General features: G+C 42.5%; 1 protein-coding gene across 1 annotated transcript in view; it reads left to right on the forward strand.

The window, feature by feature from the left end:
* LOC109919248 (plexin-A4-like) overlaps positions 1–13,964 on the forward strand; it is a 503,825-nt gene that overhangs the window by 239,722 nt on the left and 250,139 nt on the right. Inside the window, exon 21 of the mRNA XM_048609992.1 lies at positions 10,839–10,905. Coding sequence (XP_048465949.1) covers positions 10,839–10,905 — 67 coding nt within the window. The remainder of the gene's footprint in view (positions 1–10,838; positions 10,906–13,964) is intronic.

Raw genomic sequence — 13,964 nt, forward strand, 5'->3', positions numbered from 1 at the left:
CATCATCTCATTAAATATAATAAATTTAAGTTAAGTTCTGTCACCATTAAGCCTGTTGATAATTTGCCACTCCTAATTTCTTCTCCCCGCGCACCCGTGTCACATTTGTCACCGATACACTGTATTGCTGATTAAAATAATGCAGAACATAGATTGCATTTGGGCGTCACTGTCACTCATCTTCTTTACAAGATTAGACAACTCCACGATAGATGTGGATAATTAATTGGGTGTATGATTGAATTGAGCTGGTAGGCATTAACTCGAGATTCACCTGTGGTTCTGTTTGAAAGTGCACAATGCATAATATGCATCTCTGCAAATGAAAACCCTCTAAGCGTACAAGGATTAGATTCCAGTTTTATCCTTTGCTGCCTGGTTACTTTAACTGCAACATAGACAGTGCTGGCAGGAGCAGATTTATCATCCATCCCTGAGTTGTCCTGATAAAGGTGGCGTTGGGTCACCTTCAGCGGTTGAACACACACCAAGTATTGTAGATGTCTTTGTCCAAATCTAGCAATTAAAGTCATCTCCAAATTTCTATTTCATTCCACCACCATTGGAGGCTGCTTAATACACACATCCAGTCAGGCTTGCATTTTATATGATTTCTGATGAAGGGTCTAGGCCCGAAACATCAGCCTTTCTGCTCCTATGATGCTGCTTGGCCTGCTGTGTTCATCCAGCTCTGCACCTTGTTATCTCAGATTCTCCAGCATCTGCAGTTCCTACTATCTCTGATTGCATTTTATACGTCCTTTTCTGATCACTGAGCATCACAAAACTCTCTATCACTACTCTTGAAGTACTTCATTGTTGTAATCTAGGAAGTACGCCAGCCAATTTGTGCATAGCAAGCTCCCATGAATGGTAATGTGATAAGGGTCAAATATTCTGTTTATCTGTGATACCATTTTGAAGAATATAGTTTGGGAGTCCAGGGATAATTGCCCTGGTGGTCTTTGAAATCATTTCTACTGATAATTTCTGTCCACGTGAGAGGGAGCCTTGGTTTAATGTCTCATGCAAAATCAACACCTTCAGGGGTGCAGTGCTCTCTCTTTGTCACTGGTGGGTCAGTTTGATATCAATGCTGAAACTCTGGAGTGGGTCTTGAACCCACAATCTTCCATTTTATATAGAAAAATGCACTAACTGAGCCACAGCCAGCAGATGAGTACATTCTTCCAGCTGTAAGTGTTTATAATGTTGTGAAATCATTGGATAGTATAACTGTATGGAAGATATTTCCATATACATGGGCAGCAAAGTCACATGCTGAAATAACTCCAAGGAAGCCAGTATCCTGTCACAAAGTCTCCCTTTATTTACATATGCACAGTACGTAGGCCTTGACCAGCCTGCTCAAAGTCAGTCCCTAGAATTGAGAATCTCTCTGATTCTCCTGTTTAGATCTGTCAGCCAGGGCTCCCTGATTGGCCCATGTTAACAATCCCATCAAGGATCTCAATCAATGAGATCCACCTGGCTTTCATTCCAATCAGTACACATACCATGAATAGTTACATCTAAATTCAATAAAGGAGAAATGTCTTTAACCAAAAAGGTGGTTAGAATATGGAGATTGCTACCATAAAGGGTGGTTGAGATAAATGCTTAGCTGTAGGGACGGTTTGATGAACATGGGAAAGAGAAGTTGATAGCAAGTTGTGTTGTGATAAACAACAAACACGCAAAATGCTGGAGAAACTCAGCAGCTCTCCCAGCAACTGTGGCGAGAGTAACAGAGTTAATGTTTCGAGTCCGGTAGGACTTCTTCAGATGCTGCCAGACCTGCTGAGTTCTCCAGTGTTTTCAGTGTTTGTTTCGGATTTCCAGCATCCACAGTATTTTGCTTTTATTTGTGTTGTGAAAGGGTCTCATGAAGGGATGAACTCCTGTGGAGCAAAACGCAATCATAGATCGTTTAGGCTGACTGATCTCTTTCCATGGCATACATTATATGTAACACATGTACTGGCATTGTTTTTAACATGGTACTTTTTGTATACCACCAATATTTACTAGCTCTTGTTGCCTGATTGAAAGCAAAGGGTGCCGTTGATTTGCCATTTAAGAAATAGGTTCTTTCATTTGCCTCATGAATGGGGCTGGGCTGCAGATGCTTCAGTTGATGTTTTTTTTATTTTACCCACTTGATATTCTTCACCCCCCCCCCCTCAGCTCATGTCTGAGATACAGGCTCTGACCAGCTTCTGAAATCTCACTGAAGTGGTGGTGTGTGTAGAAAGGTGATAAGCCCATAATTGCAGTTTTGAAATTGAGTCTGGTCTCCACATTGCAAAAGGATATTGGAGTAGGTGCAAAAAGAAAATTATTAGAATGATATTAGAACTAAGAGGTTGAACCTAAAAGGAAAGATTGAAGAGGTTACGTCTGTGCAGGTTAGGAACAGGAGCAGGCCATTTCAACCTTTGCGCCTACTCTGCCATTCAGTAAGATAATAGCCGGTCAACTCGTAGCCAATACTCCACAGGCCCACTTAACTCTGCTTACCATTAACTCCCTCGTTAGTCAAGAACCCATCTCCCTCTGCCTTAAAAATATTCAACCAGTCTACCACCTCTGCTCTCTGAATGGGGAACATGTATGTTGTTTCCATTTGTAGCTTGGACCAGAGCCAGGGGCTATAAATGTACGATATTCACTAATAAATCCAATTGGGAAATCAGTAGAAACTTGATCATGGTTAGGAATGGAACTTGTTAACAGAGGGAGTAGCTGAGGTGAATATATAGATGTATTTAAAGGAAAGTTAGATAAACTCCAGAGGGAGAATGGAATATACGGATATGTTGATTTGGTTAGTGGATAAAGATGCTATAATGTCATTATATCAACTGATATTATTGGACAAGTAAGATCACAGTTAGATCATAGTTTGTTCTTTTATTGTTTTAAAGAGGCTGTCTTTCACTGAAGCATAAGCATACAATATTGCAAATTTGATTTTAACAATGCAACAGAAGTTTACATAAAAGAAATGAAGATAAAATAGAATAAACCAATCTATTTATGTACAATACAAGTTTAAAGATTTTGACACACATAGTAAAATACAATACCATTAATCCTAACAGCATTCCTTTACAGTGTTGACATTACAGAAAATTCTCTTTTCTATCAGGGTTTAATTTAGTTGTGGCTTCAATTCTCCACCTCTTCCTTGAATCTTCAAACAGTCAAGCTTAGACTTTCTCAACTTCTAATAACCCCTTTGGGTTTTAACCAAACACTTCTGGTTTGGAGCTCTGAAGTAATATTTTCCATGGGGTAGCTATTTCTTAACGGTTCTAAACTATCGCCTTTCTTTAGGAGTAACTACTTCCCATATCCAGTTTCAGCCAAAATGTCTGCAAAGCTGCCAAGCTGAAACCTAAAAGTTTTTTTCCCAAGTTATGGGTGTTTCCCCTAATCAGAAGAAAATAAATCAATCTCTGGCCTTTTAAATTAAAACTGCACAACAGTTTATTTTATTTGCTTGTAAGAACTTCCCAATGAACTCTCTCACTATTTTAGATCAAAATCACCATGGCTACAGAAATGCTTACAAGTTTATCATTAAACCCCTTCAGACACACAGACCAAAGCCCACATGCCACTAAGCACTAAAACATATTCCCTGTCTAATAATAACTGAGGTCATGAAAGTTTCTGTAGAAATGTAAGTTCCTTTCATTCTTTCAGGGACACTTGCTGGAAAGTGTGCATTTCAAATGAGGACAGGGACAAACATGCCATAATCAAAAAGATGGGCAATATCTGGGCAGCTGTGAAATAGCTTCTGAGACAAAAAAAGGCTGTGAGGTAACCTTCTCCTGAGAAAACCCAGGCTAGAGGAGGAAAGCACATAAAATAATAGCTTTAAAGACTATTTGTGAATCAAACTAGATAGCTTAATACTTTGTGTTTACTTAAACAAAGACCCATTTGACTCTCAAGCTTGCTTCTTGTCTGCCAAGAGACAGGGAGATAGTGAACAGTCAATGGCATTGATATAAGCAAGATTTAATTAATACTGTAAGACAGGCTTTTTTTTGTGACTGCATTAAAATGCAATTCACTCCATATTTTAATTGGAAGTCACACTTGCAGTGGAATGACTTGCACCTACTGTTAGGGATTCTGACAGGATGTAATTGTACAGGTCAGTCTTCAAGAAGCTTAAAATTATGTTGTTAGTACATGGAATAATTAGAAATGTTCTGGTGTTGCAACGCCATATTGTCGAGATGAGTTTGCCTTTGAGGGGACTTTGCAACTGTTGGTGAGTGAGCTCTGAGGGTCCCACAGGTATTGGGGTCAAAGTTGCCACAGTTTACTCAGTATTAAGGCTAAATAGACCTTTTTGTTTGTGAAGGCGGTGAGCTTTCTCCATGCCCAAATGGTAGCCCCATATTGTTCCAGCTGCTCACATTAATGACGGAATAGTCGGAAGGGTCAAGGGTTGGGTGACCTGACCTCACTGCATTTGCTTGGCTGCCTTGCTGTTTTTATCCATTCACATAATGAGAGCATCACGAGCAAACCAAATTTCTTTTGTCTGTTCCCTCATTGTCCTTCAGACGTTGATGCTGAGCCACAAACTTGAATGCAATGGGGCTGCAGGGCGGATATATCTCAACCACATTGCTGTGGGCCGGGAGTCACATATCAGCCAGACTGGGTGAGAACAGCAGGTTTTTCATCTCCAAAGGACTTTGGTGAACCAGATGGATTTTCATGCTGGTATTTCCATGGTCATGATGACAGAAACGAGCTTTTTATAATTGACTGAATTTAAATTCCCAGTTACTGTGATAGGAATTGAACTAATGCCTCCAGGCCTTTAGATTATCATCCGCTGACATAACCACCACATGATCAATCCCATTAAAGGAACCATGAACAGTGGATGCACATAGACTGGCACAAATCTGTCTGCTTTTCTCAGTATCTCCCTATCTATCTTTATTTTCCTCTCTCGTCTATTTATCTGTCTCACATTTGCTTTCTCTCCATAGCACCTAACTCTTTATCTCACTGTGGCTTTCTCTCTCCATCTCTTTCTATCAATTACTCCTTCTACCCTCTGTCTATCCATCTTAATCTCTCTCTGCTTATCCCTGCATTTGACTCTCACTCTCTCTCTCTCTCTCTCTCTCTCTGTGCCTACATAACATTCTAACTCTCTCTGTCTTTCTCTCTCCTTCAATTTCTTGGGTTGACAGCAGCATTAAATGTCACACTTTAAACTGTTAAAGATATTTCAAAAATAGAGATCTAAAATCAGCCATTTCTGGCTGGGGTTTAATTAGTTTTGTGGAGGGAAATTTGCCCATTGACCTGCAGTGAAAATTGACGAACAGCCTAGAATCTGCAAACCTGCCTCACCCACAGTAATTAACCTGCAATTAACACGAGGACGTTTATAGCAAAAGAATCCATCACCTTAAAGAGATGTGGCAGGTTAAACACAACTCTGCCATAGCAGCAGAAGCGTACATTGTGGGTTGCAATGTTTAACATGCCTGTCAATATTAAACAGTCTGTCGCCTGACTTGTCATGAGAAATGCTGCTAGAGATTTGCTAGCAGCACTGAAAGCGGACTGTTTTCAGAATAGCGCACTTCTTTTTACTCATTCTTGGGATGTGGGCACCTCTGGCTAGACCAGCAGTTATTGCCTGATCCCAATTGCCCTGAGGGTAGTTAAGAGTCAGCCATGTTGCTGTGGGTCTGGAATCACATAGATCCGATCAGGTAAATATGGTAGATTTCCCTCCCTAAAAGACAGCAGTGAACAAGATGAATTTCCACAACAAACAGCAGAGTTTATTTGGTCACTATCAGTCTAGCTTTTTATTCCAGATTTCTGTTGAATTCAGATTTTGCTGCCTGCCCTGGAAAGATTGGAACCCATGTCCCCAGAACATTATCCTTAGTTTTTGGATTATTAGTTCAATATTACCATGATACCACTGCTTCCATGCAATGTCACAGATCTTTCAGGGAGAATGGATATTTTAGAACCCTTCCAATATGGACGAGTTGCTGAATGAGATCAGTGGCACGCAGTGAGGGAACCACCAACAGGGAATAAAACTACATGAGTTCATCCCTCTGACCTACCTGTCATAGGTATCTATCCATAACAGTATTGGTAGGAATGAGCAATGTGCAGTTCTTATCAAGACAAAGTCAATCTTTATCCTCTCCAATGTGTTGTGTGGCACTATCAGTGTGCTGGATCGGATAAATTTTGAACAAATCCCACAGATTCAAAGAGCCACCAGCAACAGCACAATTGTATCCAACCACAAGCTGTGACCTTATGACTTGGCATTTCCTAAACTCTACAGTTACCATCAAGCCAGGAGACCAACCCTGGTCCAATGTAGTGTGCAAGTAGGGCACACCAGGAGCAAAGCCAGGTATACCTAAAAATAAGGTACTGACCTGGTGCAGCTACAAAACAAGACTATTTGTATGCAAGAGATAGTCAGAGATAATTAATCCCACATAAACAGTATTACATCCCAGGATCCTAAAAGAGGTAGTTTCAGAGATAGTGGATGCATTAGTTCTAGTTTTCCAAAACTTGTTGGGTTCTGAAGAAGTACCAGAGGTTTGGAAAACATCTAATGTGAAACCCCTATTCAAAAAGGAAGGGAGGGAAGAAGTGGGTAACTATAGGCTGATTAGCCTAACATCTATTGTTGGAAAAGTATTGGAATCAATTGTTAAAGAGGGAATAGCAGAACATTTGGAAAATCATAACCTAAACAAGCAGAATCAGCATGGCTTCATGAAATTAAAATTGTGTCAGACTAATTATTTTTTAGAGTTGTTTGAGGAAGTCTCAACTAGAGTCGATAGAGAGGAACCAGTAGATGTGTTATATTTAGATTTCCTGATGGCATTCGAGAAGGTACCTCACAAAACGTTAAGTTATAACCCACAGTGTTAGAGAGGAAACAGTGAGTGAGGATAAGGGGATTCTTTTTCAGGTTGGCAACCTGTGACTGGTGGGGTTCCACAGGGATCAGTGCTGGGACCACAACAGTTTACAAAATATATTAATGATTTGGAGGAAGGAAGTGAATGTACTGTAGCTAAATTTGCAGACAACACTAAAATAGGTGGCAAGGCAGGTTGTGGGAGGGATCAAGCAGTTTTCAGAGAAATATTGATAGGTTAAGTAAGTGTGCAAAAAGTTGGCGAATAGACTATAAAGTGGGAAAATGCAAAGTTATTCCTTTTGGAAAGAAGAACAAAAGAACAGAATATTATTTGGGGAAAAGCTGGAACACAAAGGGACTTGGGGGCACTGATTTACAAAACACAGAAAACTAGCACATGGGCAACAAGTAATCAGGAAGGCTAATGGAATGTTAGCCCTTATTTCAAGGGTGTTGGAATATGACAGTAGGGATGTTCTACTACTGAAGTTTGAAATGCTGGTGAGACCACAAGTGGAGTACTGTCAGCAGTTTTGGTGCCTTTATTTAAGGAAAGATAGCATTTAATTGGAGGAAGCTCAGGGAAGGTTCACTAGGATAATCCCTGATAAGGAGGGATTTTCTTATGAGCAACAAGTCACCAGATTGGGACTGTACTCACTGAAGTTCAGAAGAATGAGAGGTAACCTCATTGAAACATCTAGGACTCCTAAGTGGCTCACAGGATAAATGCTGAGAGGATGGTTCCCCTCATGCGAAAGTCAAGGGCCAGAGGGAAGAATAAAGGGTCACCAATTTAAGACTGAGACAAGGAGGAATTTCTTCTCTCAGAGGGCTGAGAGTCTCTGGAACTGTTTGCCACAGAGAGCTGTCAGGCAGACTCCTTGTGTATATTTAAGGCTGAGATAAATAGATTCTTGATCAGTCGGGGTACCAAGGGTTACGGGGAAAGGGCAGGAAAGTGGATGTGAGGAATGTCGGATTAGCCATGATCCTAGTGAATGGCACAGGAGGTTTGAGGGGCCTAATGGCCTACTCCTGGTCCAATTTCTTATGGTCTTAATCTTTCAGATATAAGCTCTGCAGACTTGCCACTTCCAATTACGAATGGTAATGGACAATTCAACAACTAACTAGATGTTCAGGTTCCATAAACATCACACTTTTAATAACATGACAGTCGAGCACATCCATACAAAAACAAGGCTGAAGAAGTTGCAACCACTTTTAGTAGAAGTGTCAAATGGGTGATCCATCTCGGCATCCTCCTGAGGTCCCCAGTATTACAGATGACTGTCTTCAGCCAACTTGGTTCATTCCATATAACATCAAGAAATGGCTGGAGACACTAGAGATTGCAAAATCTGTGGGACCTGACAACATTCTGGCAATAGTATTGAACACTTGTTCTCCAGAGCCAGCCTGAGCCCCTAGCCAAGCTGTTCCAGAACACCTGTAACAGCCGCATCTCCCCAAGATTGTGGAAAATTGCTCAAGTAAGTCCTGAGCACTAATACGGGATGAATTAACCTAGCAATTACTGCACAGTTAGCCTACCCTTGATTATGAGCAGCGATGGAAGGTGTTGTCAACAGTGCTATCACGTGTCATTCAGCAATAGCCAACTCACTGATGTTCATTCTGTGTTCTGCCAGGGCCATTTACCTCCTGTCCTCATTATAGCTTTGGTCCAAGCATAGGCAAAACAGCAAAATGCCAGAGGTCAGGTGAGAATAACTGTCTTTGATGACAAGGCAGCATTGGACTGAGTGTGGTATCACGGAGCCCTAGTGAAACTGGAGTCAATGAGAATCGGGGAAATCTCTCTGCTGGTTGGAGTCATGCCTGTACAAAGGAAAATGGCTGTTGTTAATCAAGGTCAATCATTTCAGTCCCAGGATATCACTGCAGGAGTTCCTCAGGGTAGTGTCTCAGATCTAACCATCTTCAATTGCTTCTTTACTGCTCTATCCTCAAGCATTATGTCAGAAGTGAAATGTTCTCTGATGGTTGCACAATGTTCAGTACTATTTACAACTCCTCAGATACTAAACAGCCTATGTCCCCATGCTTCAAGACCCCTGGGCAATATTAGAGCTTAGGCTGATAAGTGGCATGTAATATTTGGGCCACGTAAATGTCAGGCAATAACTGTCTCTAACTAGAGAGAATATAACCGTCCTCCCTTGGTATTCAGCGGTATTTTCATTGCTGAACCTCACTGTCAACATCCTGGGGTTATCATTAACTAGAAACTGAACTGGGCCAGCTATATACATTTTGTGGCTACAGGAACAGGTCAGAAGCGAGGAATTCTTCAGCATGTAACTCACCTCCTGACTCCCAATATCCACCTACCATCTACAAGGTGTACATCGGAAGTATGATGGAATACTCCCCACTTGACTGGGTGGATGCAACTCCAGCAATACACAAGAAGCTTGACACCAGACAGGACAAAGCAGCCCAATTGTTTGGTACCACGTTGAATATTCACCATAATGCACTATGCAGCCATGTGCATCATTGACAAGATACACTGCATTAACTCACAACGGCTCCGTTGAGAACTCCTGTGAAATGCACAGCCTCCACCAGACGCGACAAAGGCAACAGAGAGATTAAAAACAGCAACATCTGCAAGTTGCTCTCCAAGCCACAATCCATTCTACCTTTGAACTATGTTGACCATTTCCTCACTGTCGTAGGATCAAAATCCTGGAACTCCTTCCCTAGCAGTACTGTAGGTGTACCTACACAATGTGGGCTACAGAGGTTCAGGCAGCAGCTCGCTTCCACTTTCCTAGGGGTGTTTGAGGTTGGGTAGTAAATGTTGGCTTAGCCAGTGAAACCCAGATCCCATGAAATAATTTTCGAAAATACACACTGCCCAGGCTGCAATCAAGCTTTTCAGGCCTCAAAGCCCCTGCTTTTCTTCCCAATATGTTCGCACCAACCAAACCCAGCTGAGTCCCAGTAGGGGAGTACCATTTCACCTCTGGGCTGGGTGTGCTGGCAGAAAATATCAACCAGGACGCTGACTCTTGCTCAAAAAGTGCACTTGCAGACCCACAACAATGTGGTTGACCTTTAACTACTCTCTGGACAATTAGGGATGGGCAATAAATGCTGGCCTAAACAGCAATGGCCAATTTCCATGAATAAATAAAAATAAACCCACTGGGATCCAGGGAAATATCCACAGGCACAAGTGGAAAACGCAAGTGGAAGATCATTTTCCCTCTGTGACCTTACGATGAGAAAAATCTTACATTGGCAATTTTGAACTATTCATGAAACATGCTTCACTGGTTTCCTTGAAACTGAATGAATTAATAGGAAGGGGGATAATGTCTCTTGCTGATATTTTTAATACTTCTGATTTTAGAGGACAAGTGAGTATCTTTTCTTCTTTAACCTATTGGACAGAGTACCACAAGCCCTCATCCACTAGGCACAGGGCTGCTCCCAAAGCCCCTGCTTGCCGAGACTCAAAGACCACATCAACAACAATAACCTGTATTTATACAGTTTTCTTAACATCAGGTCACAGGATGCTTAACATGTGGGAAATCAGACACAAATTGATGCTGAATCACATCAGGAAATATTAGGTCAGCTGGGTAAGGGGTTTGCCTATCTGATAACACTCTTGTGAATTGCCTCAAAACATTTTACTTCATTAAAGGCGCTATATAAATGCAAGTCTGTGTTCTTGTTGTCAGTTGCCCTTGATGATTGCATTGTTTTGTGACTGCTTTCAGCTCCTAATGTGTTATCAATGTGGCAGCCTCAACATTGTTCCCTACTTGTAATTTGATAAAACTTGCCCAAGAATGAGTTTTTAAATCTTCTTTCTGTTTCTTCATTCTAGGACTGAATCTGTGGCAGAAAAGATGCTCACCAACTGGTTTACATTCCTCCTGTACAAATTTCTGAAGGTAAGGTTATAAAATGATCTCTCCTCAGTCTGTTTTCCCCCTTTTCTCCCCCCCTTTCCCTTCATTCCATGAGTTGCAGCCTGAATATTACTCTGAGACAAAGCAAATGGAAATAACGCTTGATTTCTTTTAAAAAAATCATGCGGCTTAGAGATAAAGTAATTAACCAAGTGCCATCTGTCGCTATTCTTTTCTAAATTGGAGGTTACGTATCTTTACTACACTGTTTTCTTTTTTTTTGAGATTTTATATTCAAAGAGCATAAACCTTAAATATTCACTCCCTCCAACACTGGTGCGCAGTGGTAGCAGGGTGTGCTATCTACAAAACCCACTGCAGCAACTCGCCAAGCCCCTTTCAACTGTGCTTACTGAACACGCAAGCTCTACCACCTAGAATGACAAGGAATAGTTCATGAACAGGAACCAGCACCTTCTGGCTCAGTGGTTAGCACTGCTGCCTCACAGCGCCAGGGACCTGGGTTCAATTCCAGCCTCGGGTGACTGTCTGTGTGGAGTTTGCACATTCTCCCCGCGTCTGCGTGGGTTTCCTCCGGGTGCTCCGGTTTCCTCCCACAGTCCAAAGATGTGCAGGTTAGGTGGATTGGCCATGATAAATTGTCCGTACTGACTAGGGATGTGCAGGACAGATGGATTGGCCATGGGAATTGCAGGGCTACAGGGATAGAGTAGGTTGGGGGGTGTGGGAAAGCCTTAGGTTTCCATCATGCTGAGTCGGATGAACTGAGCACAGTAAATGTTCACGGCAATTGAGCTCCATGTTCATTTGCGTTAAGGAAGATAAAAATGTCACACAAGGTTGCCCACCAAAAACATGAAATAACACACAGACGTTGGCTGACAACAGGATTGGCCTCCAAAATAATACCCCCTGGGGACAACTGGCCTGCTGACATTCATGATCAGTTCTTGCATTGGGTGCATTAGGCATGATACATGAGCAAGCATCTTCCAGACAGGAAAATGGAACGGAACAAACATGCAACCAAGGAGTAGGACTGTATAACCGATAAAGATTGATGGTCCATATTACTGAAACGGAATGATTAAGTTTAAAGATTAATAGATATAATGATAGTTTATGCATTCAGCCACTTTATTTGCAGCAGTGTTGGAGGTGCTGACTTTCGGATGATAATTTAAACCAAGGTTTCTGTCTACTTTGTAGAGTCAACATAAAGTCTCTTGTCAATTTTTGGAAGATAGGAACACAGTTCTACCCAGGGTCCCGGATGAAATTTATCATTTTCTGAAATAGATTTTATGTTCATTCTCACCTTGCTGTTTGAGGGATCGTGCATGTAATTTGGCTGCTGTCTTTTCTACATTGCACTCAGAGAGCGGAAGTGAGATTTTGATGCATCCAGCACCCATCTATTTAAATGGAATTGGAATCAGGCACCAAATATTGAAGGAAACTACACTGGCTTTTAATCACTTTGGGATATTGATGTTGTGATAGGGGCTTAATAATTGCAAATCTTGACTTCATTCTTCTTTTCCATTGTTAATTGATTCAGATCAAGTCAGTGTGGGAAAGGTAGAGTTATATAGAATTAGTCCACAGTGGACGTTGTTAATTGATTCCCTGAGTCAAGGTGATATCTGAAGAGGCCACTTTAAAGGAATATTTGGCTTTTGTGAACGGATGTCGGTGACAAAGCGACGGGAAGGCTTCTGTTTTCTGCAGCCAGGGTTGATGTTTGAACCTCTTTAATTTTGAATGCGGAACAATTAAAATTGGAGAGTTGTCATCTGTTCACAGCTTGACACTCTGCCTGCTGAGCGTAACTCACAGAGACCAGCTCGTCTTTCTCCATCCTTTTAGTTTCCTTTCTCAAAAATCATTGGCCCCTCACGGGATTTATTGAAACCCTGTTTGGTTATGGTCTGGTGAGATTTCTTGGCACGTTTTGTGACTATAAAGGCTGCTATACAAGTGCAGTTTGTTGTTAGTAGGGTGCCATGAGCACCAGCTGCCTTCTAATTGTTGCTGTTGGACTTTGGCGATAGGTATGAACAGGCTTTAGGACTGTGTCCAGCGGCTGAGTGAGATTAGGAGCGGGAAGCTTGTTCATTCCTTTCCCATTTCCCAATGCAGTGGCACTGTGCCTAAACCATTTGCAGTGGTTCACTGGCACCGCGCCTGAGAATAACCCATATTGCACCATTTATGTCGGTTGTACGGTGCAGTAACTGCAGGTATTGGAAGAGCATGTCTGCTCACTCTGAGGATTGATCTTATATTCGTTCATGGGATCTGGACATCCCAGAGCATTAGCCCAGGGGTTCTGGATTACTAGGCCAGCGTCATTACCGCAATGCTTTTTCTTCCCCTGTCTTCTCTGAATGCCCATCCACAGATGCCAACGTGCTAGCCAGAACTCCCCCAGCCAGCTGTCACATTGTCTATGGTACTGCTGTGGTTATGCCACTGCACTCGTAATCCAGTGGAACAGTTTGGTGGCTCTTTCAAAGAATGGGCACGACATTCTGAATGGCCACTTCTTGTGCTGTCCGAATCGAATGGGTGGGTATGGTGAGGGGGTGAGAAGAAGTTGGGAGGGGCAGTCTGAGGAGGAGGAACACTGTGAATACATGGAATAGGGTGAGATGATGGGTGAAGGGCTGGCTGAGGAGGTTGGTGAGGGTCTTGGTGCAGGGGACAGTTTAGTTGTAGGGCCAGGTGTGAGCAAGGGACTGGGTGAGGGTGAGGGGCTGGATTGTGGATGAGGGGCTGGCTGTGATTGAGGGGCTGGATTATGGGTGAGGGGCTGAGTGTGTGTGCGGGGCAGTGTGTGAGTGAGGGGCCAGATTGTGCATGTGGGGCTAAGTGTGAATAAAGGGCTGGATTGTGGGTGAGGGGCTGCATTGTGAGCAAGGGACTGGGTGTGGGTGAGGAGCTGAAGGAGGGTCTAGGTGTGGGTGAAGGTCTAGAGGAGGGTCTCTGTGCGGGTGAGCGTCTGTGTGCGGGTGAGGGTCTGTGTGCAGATGAGGGTCTGGAGGAGGGTCTGTGTGCGGGTGAGGGTCTGTGTGCGG

The sequence above is a fragment of the Rhincodon typus genome, chromosome 22 (genome assembly GCF_021869965.1).
Source record: "Rhincodon typus isolate 14 chromosome 22, sRhiTyp1.1, whole genome shotgun sequence".
NCBI lineage: Eukaryota > Metazoa > Chordata > Chondrichthyes > Orectolobiformes > Rhincodontidae > Rhincodon > Rhincodon typus.